Source organism: Accipiter gentilis, chromosome 15 (genome assembly GCF_929443795.1).
Source record: "Accipiter gentilis chromosome 15, bAccGen1.1, whole genome shotgun sequence".
NCBI lineage: Eukaryota > Metazoa > Chordata > Aves > Accipitriformes > Accipitridae > Astur > Astur gentilis.
In genome coordinates this window covers 31,720,242-31,737,720 of record NC_064894.1, presented here as the reverse complement: position 1 = coordinate 31,737,720, position 17,479 = coordinate 31,720,242, and the positions used below count along the sequence as shown (strand labels likewise).

At 52.0% G+C, this 17,479-nt stretch overlaps 2 protein-coding genes across 7 annotated transcripts in view; one reads left to right on the top strand and one right to left on the bottom strand.

Annotated features, from left to right (window-relative positions):
- Nucleotides 1–6,697: 6,697 nt before the first annotated feature.
- TMEM178A (transmembrane protein 178A) lies at nucleotides 6,698–15,064 on the bottom strand. The gene is given in 7 exon segments (XM_049817685.1): nucleotides 6,698–6,948; nucleotides 8,186–8,292; nucleotides 8,294–8,312; nucleotides 9,156–9,269; nucleotides 13,992–14,001; nucleotides 14,495–14,781; nucleotides 15,025–15,064. Coding segments are annotated over 7 exon segments (828 nt in total).
- MAP4K3 (mitogen-activated protein kinase kinase kinase kinase 3) overlaps nucleotides 15,046–17,479 on the top strand; it is an 86,085-nt gene continuing 83,651 nt past the window's right edge. For all 6 annotated transcript variants that reach the window (XR_007508199.1, XM_049817848.1, XM_049817847.1 and 3 more), the window contains exon 1: nucleotides 15,046–15,280. Coding sequence is in view for 5 of the 6 variants with exons in the window: in XM_049817848.1 (XP_049673805.1) it covers nucleotides 15,176–15,280 (105 nt within the window). In the remaining variant the exon portion in view is untranslated. The remainder of the gene's footprint in view (nucleotides 15,281–17,479) is intronic.

The following is a 17,479-nucleotide window of genomic DNA, read 5'->3' as shown; positions in this document are numbered from 1 at the left end:
AAACTGAAAACCCCAACCCCCAAAACTTTGGGAAACCTGACTTCCTACTACCTGAGGAGGAAAAAAATATAAAAAAAAATCAAACCCCAAAAATCTTCAATCTGGGGCAGGTCACGAGGCAGGTGGGAAACGCTACGATAATTTTGCACTCATGGAGTTGGAGTTTTGCACTCATGATTTTGCAGCCATGGAGTTATTTCCAAGCCCCGCGCAGCACCGTCCCTTGCCAGCGGGTCGGACTGACTTGCAGCAGCGCCGAGAGTTGGGAAAGATGGGCAGCAGAGCCTGGTACACACCTGGGCTTCTTGACCTGCTGGACCTTCCTGCTTCTTTTAAGTCCCCATCTCTTTCTCTCTTCCTTCTTTTCTTTTCTCGTTGGCATTCCTCCTCCTCTGCCCAGGCCTGTTTTCTCTTTCTTTTCTTTCCGTTTTCCTTTTCCTGGGGGGGAGCCTGCAAACCTTTCCATCCTACAGTATGATTAGGTAGGTAAAGCCAGGATCAACTAGAATCAGTTCTTGATTTACCCAAAGCTGACTCATTTTACCTTCTTTCCTCTGAAACGCTCTTTAGTCCTTCTGTGCATCCCAGTGAGTCTACTGTGGTCCCTGGGGTGGTTGGAGCCAAAGCAACGGGTGCCTACAACAGAAATGTCAGAGTCAGCAGGTGGCAAGGGACACCCTGGAGCAGCAGGCGACTCTTTGGCAAAATGCTGCCTTAGCCCTACAGAGAAGATCCCTTTGGCTGGTTTGCATTAGCCCTTTCTTCCAAAGGCCTCACTTTGGAACACAGGATTCACACGGGTGTGTGACACTGTTTCTGGCAGCTCAACAAACACAGGGATAGCGTGTCTCGGGTAGGAGAGTAGCTCCTATACCACGCTGAGCGTCGACATATTTAACATCGTCGGGATGGAGCCCCAGGAGCCGTGGAAGGATGCGGGGATGGACCTGCCACCATCCCCGTCTGCCACGGCAGAGCAGCCGAGGAAGAGGCAGGCGCAGAGCTCCTTGCCAATGCCACCCAGCAAGCGCAGGGCTCTGGCAGACGACATGGGGGTGTGAGGGGGGATCAGACGGGGTTGAGATGGAGATGGGGGGAGTGGGGGGTGGGAGGGGAGGGGGGTGGATTGGTTGGGGGGGGTTGAGGGGGTGGCTGGGAGGTGGGTGGGGGGTAGGGTGGGTTTAGAGCAGCTTTGGTGGGACCTTTTCTTTTGTCTTTCCCTTTAAAAGCTCTTTCTCCAGAACCACTCCGTGCCTGTGTGGGACGGGGAGGGAGCGCGGGGGGCACCGGGAAACAGCCTGTTCTTTCCTGCCATGCTGGCTGCACCCACCTGTGGGGCTGTCCTTGGGAAGGGCACCAGAGCCGAGAAAGCCCCTGGGAGAGGGGCGGGGAGAAGCTCTTCTCCAGAGATTTGCCAGAAGCTCTCCAGAGCATCCCTTTTCCAGCCCATGAGATACTCTGTGTGACAAGGGAAGGTGCCCGTCGGTCCAAGGGATGAGGCCCTGCAGGGCTCCCATCAGGGTCCTTTGACCTACCCATCTTCCAGCCGCCACTCCGGGAGCTGGGGGTCTCACGAAGGGCAGAGCCCTGACCCCACCTGCCGCTGGGACAGACATTGGTGCATCCAGCCATTAAAACCTGCCGAGGCCAGCTAACTAGGAAAAAGAGATGAGCCACACTGCGCATGCCCAAAGGATAACATTAATAAGTATATGATTAGAACCATATAAGCTTGTCTTGCTGTAGGTAACGGTATGCCCACTAGGAGGAACTACCCCCCCAGTGCATCCAGCGCTGCAATAAAGAATGCCTGCTTTCTAAAACTCCAAAATTGAGCCTCAGAGTTTCTTCGACTGGCTTTTTCGATTACGCACCCCTACCTCTGACTGGCAGGACAGAAGAGAAGATCGCTCGGGCACCTGTCCCCTTCACTCGTGCCACTCAAGTCCTGCTCGACCTTGCCCGGGTTTTGCTTTACCGTGTCCTGGTGCCCGCATGGAAAAGGAGCAGGGGAAAGCGGTCTGTGCTTCGAACCAGCGTGCCAGCCTCCCCGTGACATCCCGGAGCACTCCTGGGTGGTCAGCACCACGGGGCCCTCCTTTTTCGTCTGGCAAAGTCTCAGCTCCTCCTCTCTTGCTCGCTCCTCCTCCCCCATCCACATGCTGCTTTTCTAGGTGGTGGAAAGCATAATCTGCTTTCCCTGACTCCCACACGGCCCCTTGGTTTCCAGCAGGCTTCCCACCAGCGCCTCTGCAAGCCTGTTCTTAGGTGCAACCAAAAGGAGAATTTTCTCTTTATTATTCCCACACCTCAGAGGCAATTCTGCTTTCACTGAACTGAATGGAAATTTGTGAGTAAAGATGATGTTTAGATTCACCTGCAGTGCCACAGTAGAGTTCACAGGGCCCTGCCCACCTTCAATAAATGTCAGCTTTGTGTTGTGGTTTTCACTGGAGTGACAGCTACTGAATTGGAGAAGACCCACGGGAGAAAATAAACTGATGACAGAAGTTTTGAACGATGGGGTTGGGAACCACAGATGTGCGTGTTTATGGAGTACCTCTCCTTCAATCTCCTGAGAGGATTTTTTCCTCTCATAACTTGAGTAGGATGGAAATCTTTTCGGTCTGATGGATTTGGTATTTTTAACTTCACTTTTTACTGTGTTGCGAAAAAAATGCACGCAGTCTTACCATTTACATCCCACAGTGTTACCCGCTGGGCAGAAATGTCGGAGGCTTTCACATCTATTCCGTACCTCTGCTAACACTCTGCCAGTCTTGATCTGGTCGAACGAGAGCAGCTACTGCAGATAACGTTCTCGACTTCCCCATCTCCTCAGTCTGGTTTTCCTCTGTTTCTCAGGCACATGCTTTCTCGAGACTGCATATGAGGGTGAGAGATTACTAGAGTCCGTCCTTATTCCTAAAGGCATCTGAAAATTCTGTTAGGAGTCACTTGCTGTAAGATTATCTCCTGAAGTCATTGCAGAAATATCTAAGATCTTGTAGAAATTCTTTGGAGGCTCAGGAAGGTATGATTCTCTTCTTATGCTCAGTTTCACAAAAGTCTCTGTAGCCTTTGTCTCACCTTCTTTAATGCTATGTTTGAGGATTACTGGTTCTCCCAAGCAGGGTGCCCTGCTGTTGAATTAGCCAGGCACAGCAGAGAACCCTTGGTCTGGCCACGGTGAATACTTTTTTGGATAGGCTCAGATGAGCATGGTGAGTTTATGTTGTTTCAAGGATTTGCTGCAAGATCTGCAGTATTGACCCAATACTGCAAGCCTTTTAAAGCAATACATTTTTTTTTTTCCCCCTCCAATGAAGCAGTCTGAGACTCTGTAGAGCACAGGATTATTGCACTATAATATAAGGTATTAATATAGCAGCAAAGCAGTCTTCCTTGCTGGAATACGTACCTAGCCTTCCTACCACGATAATATTGTTTCATAATGTGTGTACTGGAATGAAAATGCTCATAAATGCAACATGAATACTTGCTAACTGCAGGTATTTTTACAGTGCTGATCCCTCTAATATGGAGGCAGATGTAATGACAGTCACCCGTGTACTTCTATGAGCCTGCGCAATGTTTAGTTTGTTAACGGGCTGGAGAGTGATTTCTGAGTGATTAGCCCTCAACTCCTGTTCTTCTGCGGTCATGGTCACAGCTCTCCCACATAGCATCACCTCCCTCTCTGATTTTCAGACCTCACATACTAGCTTAGGTAGCTACAGCCAAGCTTTGGTGCTGCCCAGAGAGTGTCAAAACGTGAGAGGTGCTAAAGGAGTGCTGTAGGTCCCTCTCCACCAGGTCACTAGAGATGGGCTCTTGCTAGGACTCAGGCAAGGTAGGGGGAAGGGGGAAGTGTGTGCCTCAAGGACATTTAACCTTGGGGGAAAAATAATCTGTGCTGTGAGTTGTATGTTGCAGGAAGTAATGTAGCAGGAATGACCTGAACTACAGAGGAGTGAACTTTGCAAGGAACCAGACAAGTGCATCGGTGACCCAAACCAAGCCGGCGTTGGTGCCCAACGATTGAACGTACTGCTTCTCCTGTCCTGACCACTCATCTTGATGGATGGGGCCCAAGTCATAACCTCTGTGTGAACATCTGAAGGAGTGGAAGAAGCCCATGGAATATCTATCTCTTAAAGGACAGGGGATAGTAATTAATAAGAATGTATAAATCTGTACGTTGGGTATAAAAGTGGTTTAAGTATGTAGTTTCAGTTGTAAGTGTTGGTAAGAAAGGATTTCAGTAATGAGAATTAAATACAATAGTATGGTTAGAAGATATCTGTATTAAATTATGTGGGACCTGAGCAGGACGCAAATGGTATGGAATAAGGGGTGGAGATTGTATTGGGTCTGGCTGAGATGGAGTTAGTACTCTCTATAGCAGCCCTCACAGCACTGTGCTCTGCATCAGTAGCTAGAAAGGTGTTGACAGCACACCAGTGTTTTGGCTACTGCTGAGCAGTGCTGGCACAGCATCAAGGCTGTCTCTCCAACATTTTTGCCCTCCCCTCAATGGCAGGCTGGGGCAGGGCAAGATCCTGGGACAGGACATAACCAGGACAGCTGACCTAAACTAACCAAACAGATATTCCATACCATATGACGTCAGCTCAGATATAAAAGCTAAGTGAAGGGAGACGGAAGGGGGGGGGCATTTTTGTCTTCTGGAGCAACCACTACGCGTACTGGAGCCCTGCTTCCCGGGAAGTGGCCAGACATCGCCTGCTGATGGGAAGTAGAGAGTAACATCATTTGTTTTTTCTTTGCTTTCGCGCGCGACCTTTACTATCATTTTATTAAACTGCCCTTATCTTGACCCACGAGCCTTTTGTTATATTTTCTCTCCCCCATCCAGCTGAGGAGGGGGAGTGATAGAGTGGCTTTGGTCGGCACCTGGCATCCAACCAGGGTCAACCCACCACAGACAACCACGTAAACAGGTATGAGCTGACTCCAACAGGACCTAACTGTTCGCTGAGAGAGGCTGCTCTGTGCTCGGTGGTGAAGCCAAGCAGAGAAATGCAGGGAAGGTTGGCCCCAAAGCTGTGCTTAGTGCTGATGCTGGTTTCTCCTGCCATTGCTTCCTGGCATCTTGATTGCTCCCAGATCAATTAATTGATCTGTTGGGGTTTGGCCTACGTTGTATGATTGTGTTTCTCAGCCTACTTTGGCACTGACTTCTTCTGCTGTCATTTAATTGATGGTTATTGTGCTAAGGCAATACTTCTCTTTTTCACCACCCTTACCTCTCACCCTCCTTTCCTTCCTCTCCCATCACTTTGCCCTTCAACCAACCTTTCTCTCACATCTCCCTTCTTCTCTTCCCAGCTCACAATACTCTGTATCTGACCCTTTCCCCCCACCATTCCCTTTTGTGTTCATCTTGTACCATCCACCCTTACTGCAGAATTGGCTTCTGTGATCACTGTGCTCCCTCAGCAGGGTCTGCTCCGTTCCTGACAGAGCCTGTGCCCTCTGCAAGGCAGCCTGGGGGACCTTCCAGGGGCCTGTCCAACTCTTTCCCTGTGCCCAGCAGGTGTGAAACACTGCTCTGGCAACGATGGATGTATGGATGCCATGCAGTGGCTTTTAGGTGACAGCAGAGGATTGTAGCTTTGGATGAGTTGTGACAGATGCATCAACATAGCACTGAAGTCTCTTAATTGTGGGGACTAACGGGCTCTGTCAGCTTGAGCGCTGTGTGATAGATAGCATGGCGCTCTCATCTGTTAACTCATGTGTCCCTGCCATTAAGCACTGGAAAATACAAATCCACTCCCTTTCTTGCATCTCCCCATCCCTCTATTGCCATGGGTGGGTTCTTGGCTCAAACAGGAGAGATTTTCTGGGGCTCTACTTCCAGGAAGGTGCACTGCCCTGTAGGGATGCTTGCTGCAAGCACTGTCCAGGCTATGACCCTCCTGGTTTATGAGTTTTCTCTGACTTACAGGCCGTGAAATTGCAGTTGACACAAATGTTTTTGACAGAGGCAGGTATTTTACTACAGATACTGTAGCTTGACAAATGCCTCATAACCAAGAGAGCATCCAGGAATGGGCAGGAGTAATTTAATCTTTCTCACAGTGCAGCTTGGGTTCTCAGAATGGAAATCCTGGTTATTTACAAATTACACGGGAACTTCATGTACAAAGGATGCACAAAGAGACACAGATACACATTGATTTAAATGAAAAAGGTCTGTGTGGGCATTTTGGAAGGAGAGGGGCAGCCTTCCTTTAGGGTCAGATGTGGAAGGTGGTGAATTAAATCATTATAGATGATGCCCTGGGGAAGGGGGTATAATTCTGACTAGGATTCATTTGGCAACAGTGCTTTTTCCTTAATTTCTTTATGTACAGATCCTTGAAAAACAGAAATAGCCCTTAATTATTACAGCAACTTTCCTCTCCCTTTACCTTCCAGTGCAAATATCTTCCTCTGCATGGACTTGGCATGCTGAACTGAAGCATCTAATACGGAGCTACCTCCATCCTTTGAGAGCTGTCTCCTTTTCAAATCTCACTGCTGGGCAGCATGGAAGAACAGCTTGCTGAACCAGTAAAATGTGGTGGTCAGATTTTGAAGAATCAGCCTTTTGTGCTTGGAATCCTGAGTTGAGTTTTCCCTTCACTTCTGCTTCTTCGAGTAAGTCCTGAAAAATACTGTTCAGCCATCACTGAAGGGTGTTAGTGGCAGGTGGGCAGTCACACGGAGGCTGCATAATGTCCCTGCTAACAAATGGGTAAGCTGTGCAAAGACACGCAGCTGCTACTGTAAATCCCAGACTGCACCAAGCACAAAATACAGACCAGCTGTATCCATATTCTACATCATTGGGAAGATTAGAGATGAATGTGGGGAGGTGGTTTAGGTCATATGATGTGCTGGCTGCATAAGTGCACAGAGATACAATGCAAAATGTTCCTGTAAATGAAATAATCATATTGTTATTTTGAGATGTAGCATAGCATGAATAACAAAATAAATGTTAGGCCTTACTACTCAAATAAGTTGCACCCAGCTTTATTGGTATAATTTATCTTGGGTAGCACACAGGTGATAATTACCAGCATTCATAAAGTTTTCCTGTATTACCCAGTTATGCAAGGCTAAGCCATAGCTCTGTGGTTGTGAATTGCATCCAGCAAACTTCTTGGTTGCTACTTTTAAGAATAGGAGAGTCTCCTCTGTGACTTCAGTCCTGCCTGCCCTTCAAATAGAGCAAGGTAGCCAAAGCCTCTGTGATCAGATCTGACCCACGGGACACAATTACATTGTGCAAGCTGGCATGATGATGAATCCCCTCTGCCGGAGCAGAGCCTGCTGCACTGCTCAGAGCAGCTAGCGGAAATTGTTCTGCATGCGCTGCGTGTATATCTGATCTGGAGGTTATTGAGCAGGTAATCAACCTCCACAGGTGGCCCTCCACATACCTCTGCAGGGGAACCATTCAGGCTAAATCACTCCCCAGCTCTCTGCCGACACACTTCTCCCAGCCTAGGGTTTCTGTTGGGCCACTTTTCATTAGGCTGTGTGTGTTTTTCATTAAGCAGCTAAATTACCCATGCAACAATGAGCCCTTCCTCAGGCCTGTGCTTTCCAGGTGTATTAAAAAAAATAGCGTTACAGCCTCTCAAATCAAAATTTTTCCTCTGGCACAAGAAAAGGTGGTGTGCTTAGCCTCGTGAGTTTGGATGGTTCAAACTCATGCTGGATTCATGTTCATGGATTTTACTTTCCTTCCCCTCTAAACAACCTCTAATTTTATGACTAAGACTTTTTTTTTAAAGTATTTCTCTTTCCTACTTCAGTGTTAAAAGAAATATTTAGTCCACCATCAAGGACTGCCACTGCAGCAAGGGACCATTCCATTCTGGAGAAGAGAGAGATCGCTATATACATAAAGACGAGGGAGCAGTTGTTTTAGCCCCGTGGTCCTTTCCTGCTGCTGCATGAGGCCTAGAACATTTTTCACAGGTTTTTATGTTTCTAATTATTGGTTATTCCACTTGTATGAGTAAGCGACTCGCTTCAAGCACGGCACAGTAACTGGAGATCAGAAGGGAAGGCATGCTCCACTCACTGGCAGCGCATGCTGCCTATCCAAGTGAAAACTGGTGAAGCCTTCATCCATAATTAGCATGCTAGAACGACTCATTACCTGTCCCCAGGAACAGCAGACCTGCAATGCGCCGGGTGAGGCTTTCCTCCCAGAAGAAGCTGACTGCTGCCATGATGCACTCGCAGAGAAGAACATCTGCAGCCATGCGCTGTGATCTTTCTCAAGTCTGTTTGCACCAAACCCAAGAAATTAAGAGCGGGGATTACGATGGACAAGCCTTCCACTGCAGGAAGAAGTGGAGGGACACCTAGAAATAGCCAGGAGTGCAGCTGCCCTGTGCCAGGCAGACCCACAGTAGGCATAATCCCAGACCTGCCAGTGAGTACCTCTTAAGTAGAAAGTGGTACTGTAGCAAGGCTGCTACAAACTAGTGGTTTTGTAGATGTGCTATAAACTTCCCACTATCATATGAACCATATAATCATATGGCTTCAGCCATATGACCTTCAGGATGTGGGTGCAACATGGTTTTATACAGACACACTGTGATACACTCTTTGTTCTCTATTTCCTTCTAGAGTTTAAATTTAAAGTAACCTGGATGGACAGAAATGCTCCAGTTCCTAAATGCCAGGGAGTTTCCATGCAGACAGGGTCTGCCATAATTGTTTAGCACAGGGCTTCTGTCATTGGCTTCTGTCGTCAGCTTCTGCTACCTCTCCTGCTGGACCTTTTCTGGTGACACCAGAATGCAGGTTCTCAAGCTGGTGTCTGCAGACCCCTGGAGAGGCAAGGGGGGAGGTGATGTGCCTGTGAAAGGTGGCAAAGAGCAGGTTACATTCAACAAGCTTAAAAACCGTTGTGTGTGGTGTTCACACTTTCCTCGACCGACCATGCTGGCCTGCATGTAAAAATGAGGGTGAAATTGCTGATGGTTGGGGGCCTGGTGGGATCCTGCCTCCTCAGCCCCCTCCTCTGCAAACTAGTGTCTCGTTGCATTTTTCACGTGAAGGGGAGAGCAGGAGCCATGGGCCTCACCAGGGAGGAGTGGGCCATGCTGAACACTTACGGTGCAAATGCCATTCATCTTGGTGGATCATCTTCATCAGGTTGAAGCAGATGTTATGCAAATATACCAGCTAGGAAAAGTGGTACTTGATAGCAGTGCATCTCTGAGCGATGCCTGCCAGAGAGGAAGATGAGGCGTTCCCACACCAGGTAACCAGCACCAGTGTCCCCTCCCAGTGCTGGGAATTACCCCCTTTCCCACAGCTAGTCCTTGTCACTTGCTGTCCTCCTCCCCATCCTTTTACCATCTGCTCAGCTCCTGCCCACCCTTTCTCCTCTGAGTAATTAGCTCTGCCCAGCTTCTCCCAGTACCAGCGCCCGTGTCCTGAATCCTCCCAAGACCACAGAGGGCCAGCAGCACTCATAAAACATCATCTATTACACGGGAGCCTGACTTCTTCCCTCCCCCTTGCCCCTTCCAAAACGATACTGTTTCTCTCTGAAAGACACAGATGAGTATTTCCACACAGACATGTAGAAGCATGGGGAAATGGGTAGTACTGGGCTGCTGAGCAAAGGCAAGGCAATCAGTGTTTTCCTCTCATGCTATACTTGTGCCTCTCCTGGCAAAGACAGAACCTTCCCAGAAAAGGCCTGCACTGCAGCAGGAGAAACAGTGCTTTGACTAATGCAAAATCGTGGGCAGGAACCCTGCCTGCTGGGAACTGGCTATCACCAACTTCTCCCAAGCAGCCCGTGCTGGCCAGTGGCAGTGTTGGCTGAACCATGGAACTTGCAGGGGAGCGGGAAGGAGGGGGAAGGTGGGCTGGAACTCGTGCAAGCTTTAATTTTTTCCAAGGTGTGGAGAGAGGAAGGAAAAAGCAGTGCAGGGGTCTGGCTGGATTCCAGCTGTCACATGCTGCACCACCGATCAGTATACCCAAAGGGTCACCATCTGGCAAACACCATGGAGACGTGCCCTACCTCAGCCTTGCAGCCATTGCTGCCCTGGGGCACCATTTCCCTGAAAAAAGATGTTTTGGTGTTGTGTGGCGGGGTTTTGGTAGCAGGGGAGGGACTGCAGTGGTGGTTCCTTATGAGAAGCTGCTGGAAGCTCCCCCGGCTCGGAGCTGGACCCGCCTCTGGCCCAGGCTGAGCCCCTCAGCAACAGCGGTAGCGCCTCTGGGAGAAGAGATTTCCGAAGGGGAACGCCCCGTGAGGGAGTCGGGGGAGTGGGACGTGAGAGGAACCCCTCTGCGGATCCCGAGGTCAGGGAAGGAGGAGGAGCGGGGGAGGAGGGGATGCCCCCACAGCCTGCGGGGAGGCGGCAGGCTGTCCCCCCCAGCCTGTGGAGAGGAGCAGGGTAGCGGAGGCTGCCCAAAATGGCCAGGACTCCGTGGGAAAGCCCGTGCTGGAGCAGTCTGTGCCTGAAGGACTGCAGCCCGTGGGAAGGACCCACACTGGAGCAGTTCGTGAAGAACTGTCTCACATGGGAGGGACCTCACAGTGGAGCAGGGGAAGAGCAAGGAGTCCTCCCCCTGAGGAGGAAAGAGCAGCAGAGCCAAGGTGGGATGAGCAGACCCCAAGGCCATTCCCCGTCCCCCTGTGCTGCTGGTGGGGAGGGGGTAGAGAGAAGCAGGAGTGGAGTTGAGGCGGGAAGGCGGGAGGGCTCCCCGGGGGGAAGGTGTTGTCAGGTTGGGTTTTACTTCCTCATAGCCTTTGATTTGATTGGTAGTAAATTAAATTGATTTTGTTTCTTCCCCAAGTTGAGCCTGTCTTTTGCCTGTGACCATAACTACTGAGTGATCCCTCCCTGTCCTTGTCTCAACCCACGAGCTTTTCGTTAGATTTTCTCTTCCCCATCCCATCACAGCAGGAGGAGCAAGTGAATGGCTGCCTGGTGCTTTGTTGCCGGCTGGGCTGAAACCATGACAAAAGGCATTTTTGCCTTCTGGATTCTTCACAGAGCAAATACCGGCAGGAGCTGTCACTGGCACCTTGCTCCTCAGCGTGACACCACAGAGGTGGCTGCTTTAACAGGCAGTCTCAGGCTGTGTGGCTGCTTACAGATAAACTAGGAATGGAGTGCAAAGGCTCTCATGCTGGATGGAAGCCCCTCCTTGAGCCAGAGTGCTGGGTGCTTGGCAGGGTGGAGATAGACTTGCTCAGCTGAACGGGGAGCAACCAGTGAAAGGCATACCAGAACAGATGAGAGTCAATGTCAGATACTGCAAGGAAGTGGTACCCAAGAGATGCTGGCTGCTGTCAGGAGGGACCAGGGGATGGACAGCTGCTCTGGGGAGATGTTAAAGAGGAAGAGACCACTGAAGAAGCCAAGTCTTCAGACTGTCAATGTCATGCTGGAAAGATTTATCTTCTTTTATCTGTGAAGCACAACATAAAAAGCTTCATGTTTAGGGAGAGGGGAAAAATGTCCAGGTTGTACTGCTGCTTTTTTATGCTCTTAGAGTCATCCCTAAAAGTTTGAGGCTTAGCTCTTCTCCCTGGACATCAGGAGTGACTGCAACAGGAGTATACTAGGATGGGACTTGTGTACATGGGCCTCTCACATCTGGAGCAAACTGGGCCCTCTAAATTTAAACTTTCCTTCATACGCTTTCTTTGGGGCACAGCTTACAACCATTATCAACCTGCCCTGGGACTGACACAAACTGCAGCTATTCCCCCGACCAAGGCAGACATCAGCATTCCAGAAAGCACTTGCCTGCCTCCACGACTAATCTCACCAGGCTCAAGCAGGTGCTCTGTGGCCCCGTAAGGACACCCTCTGTCTCACCGTGGCTCCAGTCCCATAAGTGAAAGGGACAGGCTGGCCCCAGGCCATACCTTCCCTCCACAGCACTGTCAGATGCAGCACCTCACCCTTTCATCTGCAATGGAAAGATGACGGAGGGGTGGGAAGAGGTCTCCAACCACGGCAAACTGCATTGGTGTCACCCAGGTGGAGCTTGCCAACACATGCCGGCTGAGGAGCCAGTGCTCCTGCTTCAAGCAGTGGCCAGTATTTAAGGCTGTAGAGCACTAAGTGGCATTTTGGATGTAAGCAGCAGCAGCAGAATGGATGGATTGTGAATGCAGCTGGAAATAACAAGGCATACAGCCTCAGCAAGGTATTTTCTGTGGCTGTGGGGTGCCACTGACTACAGCTGGGGCTTGTGATCCCTGGAGGCACAGAAGTCAAATGTCACAGCAAATCCCCCACCATCTCCAGAAGAACTCTTAAAGCAAGAGCATTGGCTGAACTGTCACAAAAACGTTTAACACCTAAATGCAGTTTTATCTAATTTGTCTGACGTTTCTGAACAGTGCTGAAGAGAAGCCCAGTCTGCCTCCCTGCAGCATATGGCTTGACTGTCCTACCATAGCCACATCTAAGGAATAGGAGGGAAAAGAGAAAGCAGAAGTCACTCCAAAGCTTAGGGAAGGAAATGATGCCCAACACCCATTTGATCTGACCTGTGTCTGAAGGCAGTGGATGGCACATCTCTCAGTTCCATCTCTCTTAGCAAGGAGAAGGGACACAGACACTCCCAGAGAAACCCGTGGGTGTTTTTACAAGAACGGGGGAAGCGCAGGCAGCTGCCATGGATAGAAAGCAGGATTTAAGGGGAAAAATAACCCTGCTTGCTTCATTCATAACCATTTCCACCCAAGCAGAACTTGTCAAGGATGTAACATGGGAAAAACTATAACCCATTTCCCCTCTAATGAGATAAAAATGAAGACTGAGAGGCAAGAGCAGGCAGGTGACGAGGTTATTGGTGCTCCGCAACAGGATGTCTGTTAGCCTTTCCGGACAGAGCTCAAACTCCCTGGCATTTCCTTCCATAGCTCATTCAGAGCTGCTGCTACTCATGAACTTGTCCCAGAGTCCAGTCCCCTTGGATCAGCTCTTGGAGCATCTGTGGCAGCCCCATCCAGCTAATCTATGCCCGCTGCCTGTCCCGGCTCTTCCTTAGCAGAAAGCAGCACAGCGTGCCCCAAAAAACCTTGGTCACGTGCCAGGAAAAATCACAGTGGCCTGAATCTGATTCTGGCAGGTTTGAGACCATTTTACTGGTGAGAGCAAAAGTCATAAAAACAAAGCCAAGGACAGAACTGCATGGCCCAGGGCAGCTGGAGGGACAAATGCACCTACAGACATTATGCAATTTCAGAGCCATCACTGCTACACCTGCCAGAGCTCAACCCCCTCAGCTGCTTCTCTGCTCTGATAATCACACATTGAAATGGGGCCATGCACCTTCTCAGTGGAGAGGAGGGTCCCCCGTGGCAACATCCTTGGCAAGGCTGGCAGGGGTGATGAGCAGATGGTGCATCTTTGTGCCCAAAGTCCCCCCTTGACCCACTCTTCTTATTTCACCCATCAGTCACTGGCAGCAGGAGCATGGTTGGAAAAGCCATGCCTGGTTCACCCTTAAAGAGCCCAAGAGGTGCCTAGGAGCCACATGCCGCAGAGCCATGCTCCAGGGGTTGCACATCTGGGGAGAGGCCTTCCCACAGCTGTCTGGCACTTGTTCCCTGCATAGAGGGGGTGAGGGCCAGGGATAGAGGCAAGAACCCACATGCCTACACCACCACGCTGGAAACTCACGTGCAAGATGGGAGTGGAAGTGGGACTAGCAGCGCTGGTGTAAGAGGAAAGGCGGTGCACACTTTGTCATGTGGGGCCATGCACAACACTCCAAAAAGTCACAAAATAAGGTGAAGCAGTCTTGCAGGTGAGGGGAAGACGTTGCCCAACCAGGGTTCATTGGACAGGTATGCACAGATGCTGTGCCCACGGTGCAGGGGACCGGTGGGTGCACAGCATGGTGCAGATGCGGGCACATCCATAACATGTGGTTCCCATGCCCGGCTGGGGAAGGACAGATACCCCACAAGAGCTGGCAAGGGCCCCAGGAGCTCCCGCAGGAGTTGGCACTGTGGGCAACTGGGCAATGCTGGGACCCCAGCGGGTTCCCAGTTTTGTGCACTGGGGCAGGGAGCGCTGGGGTCCCATGCACAGAAGTGCCGTGTCCCAAGCTGGAGACCAGGGGCTGGGCACCAGGGGAGAGGGGAGGTGGTCCCCGGTGCACGGGGGCAGCGTGGCAGGGTCCCCTGGGTGCTGCAGGGGTCCCCAGCTGCATGCACTGGGGCCGGTCAATTTGCGGATCCCCAGCTGCGTACGCGGGCTCCGGGGATGGACTGCGGTTCCCGTGCTGGCTCTGGGGGGTGCCGGCTGCATGCTCGGGTGCTGTCTTTCCCGGGGCGGGGGGGGGAGGGGAGGAGGGATCCCGGTGAACGGGCACGGGGCAGGCTTTTTGGGTCCCCGGCTGCACGCATAGGGGCTGAACCCGGCGGGTCCCCGAGCCGGCAGCGCCGCTCCCCCCTGCGGACGAGGCCGTCGAGGCGGGAGTCGATGCCCAGATAGCAGCGGGGCCGCCACAGCCCGGCGTGCGTGGCGAAGACCGGCCGGCGCAGCCCGGGGTGGGGGAAGCGGCGGAGCGGCAGCCGCCCTTGCGAGCGCCGCCGGTGCCGCCGCGGGTCGGTGTCGTACCGGCGGTCGGCGCCAGCAGCAGCCCCGGCGCACCCGGGCTGAGACACGGCCGCGGCGCGCTGCCGGCGGAGGCGGAAGCGGAAGCGGAGGGAGGTGCCGAGGGCGGAGCGCTCCTCACACGCCCACCCTGGGCCGGGGGGCGGGGCTGGGAGCTCGAGGGGGCGGGGCGGAGCAGCGTACCGGGGAGGGGGGGGCGGGGGGAACCGGGCGGGACCCGCCGCGCCCGCCCGCCGCACGTCGCGTGGAGCGGAGCGGGTGGCCGCAGCGCGGCGGGAGCATGCGCAGGAAAGGCCGCCCCGCCTGGTGCCGGCCCGCGCAGGCGCAAGAGCCGCCGCGGAGGAGCGGGGCGGGGCACCGTACCGTGCCGTACCGTACCTCGCGCCTGCGCGGAGCTGAGGCTGCGGCGCCATGTTGCCGGAGCGGGCTGGGGGGAGGCGGTGAGAGCTCCGGTGTCGGGTTCCCTCCCCCACTCCTCCCCCGGCCTGGGGGGCTGCGGCCGAGCGGGGTCGTGCTCTGGCACCATGAGCGGCGGCGGGCGGGTGTGCGACCTGTCCCGGCGCAACCCCCAGGAGGACTTCGAGCTCATCCAGCGCATCGGCAGTGGCACCTACGGCGACGTCTACAAGGTGGATGCGGCACCGCGTTCTGGGTGGCGGAGGGCTGTCGTCGTCGTCCCGGTGTGGGTTCTGTTGCCACGCAACCGGGCCGGTCCCCCCTCCAAAATCTGAGGGGGGCTTCTGTTGCCAGGAGACCCCCCCACACACTCCCCCCTCCCGGCCCTGAGGGGTCTCCCGCGGTCGCGGGCGGCGAGGTCGTCCTTCGTCCCCCCCTTTAGCGGGGTCTGCCCCGTCGCACCGGCCCCAGTGCTGGTGGGGGCGGGTGGGCGCCCGGCCTGTGGGCGCCCGGCCTGTCCGCCCCCAGCTGCCCCGCGGAGGGGCCCTGCCCCCCGCGCCTCTCCGTGCTGCAGGCCCGGCCGCGTCTCCCGCTTGGCCGGCCCATGCGAGGGGGCGACCCCAGGGGGCCGCCTCTAGTGCTTGGGGTCCGTGGCGTTCTCCCGGCTTCCTGCAGCCGTGGAGCCCGCCAGAAGCCGGTTTTTGCCACTGCTGGGTGCCGGCTCGGGCGTCTGTTTCACGGGCGGAGCCTGGGGCTCGGCTCCCCTCCAGACCGAGCCGAGGGCTGTGGGGGTGCGGGAAGCGCACGCTCGCTCGTTTCCAGCTCCGATGTCGCTTTAAATCGTGTGCTTGAAGGCGAGCAGGGCGGTTCACCCCGGCTGCTGCTCCCGTCGCTGTTTTGGATGGAAATACTAGTGTTTTGTGCTTGCGTCTCTGTAAAACGTGAGGCTGACCAGTCGGAGGGCAAACTGGGGAGTCAGGAAAAGTGTCTTTTAGGATGAGAATCTTTCATGATCCTATCATAAATTCAGAAACGTAGGAAAACCAAAGCTAAAGCAACAGTAGCTGAACATAAGTTTGGCTTTTGGGGCTTTATAGCCTACTTTGAGTTTTTTCTCTGCTCTGCAGCTTATGTTTTTATTTGTTTATCCAGCTGAACTCTTGCCTGATGGGATGCGGCAGCCTGTCCCTCAGGTAGGATGACACTGGTTGTTATCTGCTCCTGGTTGGTGACAGAGCAGAGGGGTGAACTGAAGTTTGTCGTGTGCAGCCAGTTGGAAGCATCACTTTAACTGTGTGCTTTCCAGGTGTCTTCTGGTCTGTTTGTGTCATCACCGGGTAAGCATGTGTGTTTAAGAAAACTTGCATTGGTAGGTAGGGTTGTAGGGAAACATTTAAAGCCATTCCACAATTTGAGGTGCACAGAATTGGCGCTGATGCTGCCTTTGACTCTTAAGTGAATGCATCTAGAATGAAGTCTTGTTTGGGCTGGGGCAATTTTGGTTTAATCTCAGATCACTTGAATGTTATGAAAGTTTCAGGACCTAAATCCTCTTGTTACTCACTCTTGGTGTGCTAATTCCCTGCTTTATTAATTGTTTAATTTAAAGGGGGTTTCGTGTTGTTTTCCCCACCTTGCCAGCTTTCTTTGAGTATTTGTGTACTATGCTGATGTTTTATGTCTACTTTCCTTATGCTCTGTTTTTTTGTTTTTCTGCGAACTGTTATCTTGATGTGCTCAGCTCTGTTTCTGTTGCACTTTTTAACTGGCCTGTTGACTCTCTGATACCTTATCAGTCAGATTTTTTGCAGTGTTCTGTACATGATTTTGATGGATATGAATTAGCCAAGTCATCTGTGTTTACAGTTTAATCTTAAGGACATTACCTCTAACCATGGAGTGAATATTTACTGTTGCAATTCCATATGCATCTGAAACCTGTTAAGTTTCACTGGGTTTGTCAAGGTTTTCTAGATGATTAGCATACCTACATTGCAGTAACCTTCGGTTGGTGCTCTCTAAGTGGCCAGTGTTTGGCACTGCTTGTGACTTTTGTTTGAGGCTTTGTTTGAGTGAATTTGTTTATGTTTACAATCTGCCTGTGACAGCTGAGATAGAAGGTGATATATCAGGACCAGGATATACTAGGCTGGTATTATAATTATTTATTTCTTCTAGATGAGAGAGAGGCAAGTGCTTTCTGATGTGGACAGTGTAGGGAAATGAGATGTGCTTTTCTCCTGGATGGACTATTGTCTGTTTCATTTTGAGGCAAGGTCTTGCCCAATGCACCTTCAAAGTGGAGCATAAAGTAGCCCCAAAATAATAATGAAAGCTGGTCACTTTTAATGTGGCAGAGAGGAAGTAATATAGTCATAAGTCATCCACATGTGACCTTACTAAGGCTTTATCTTAAATTTGTGAGGGGTTTC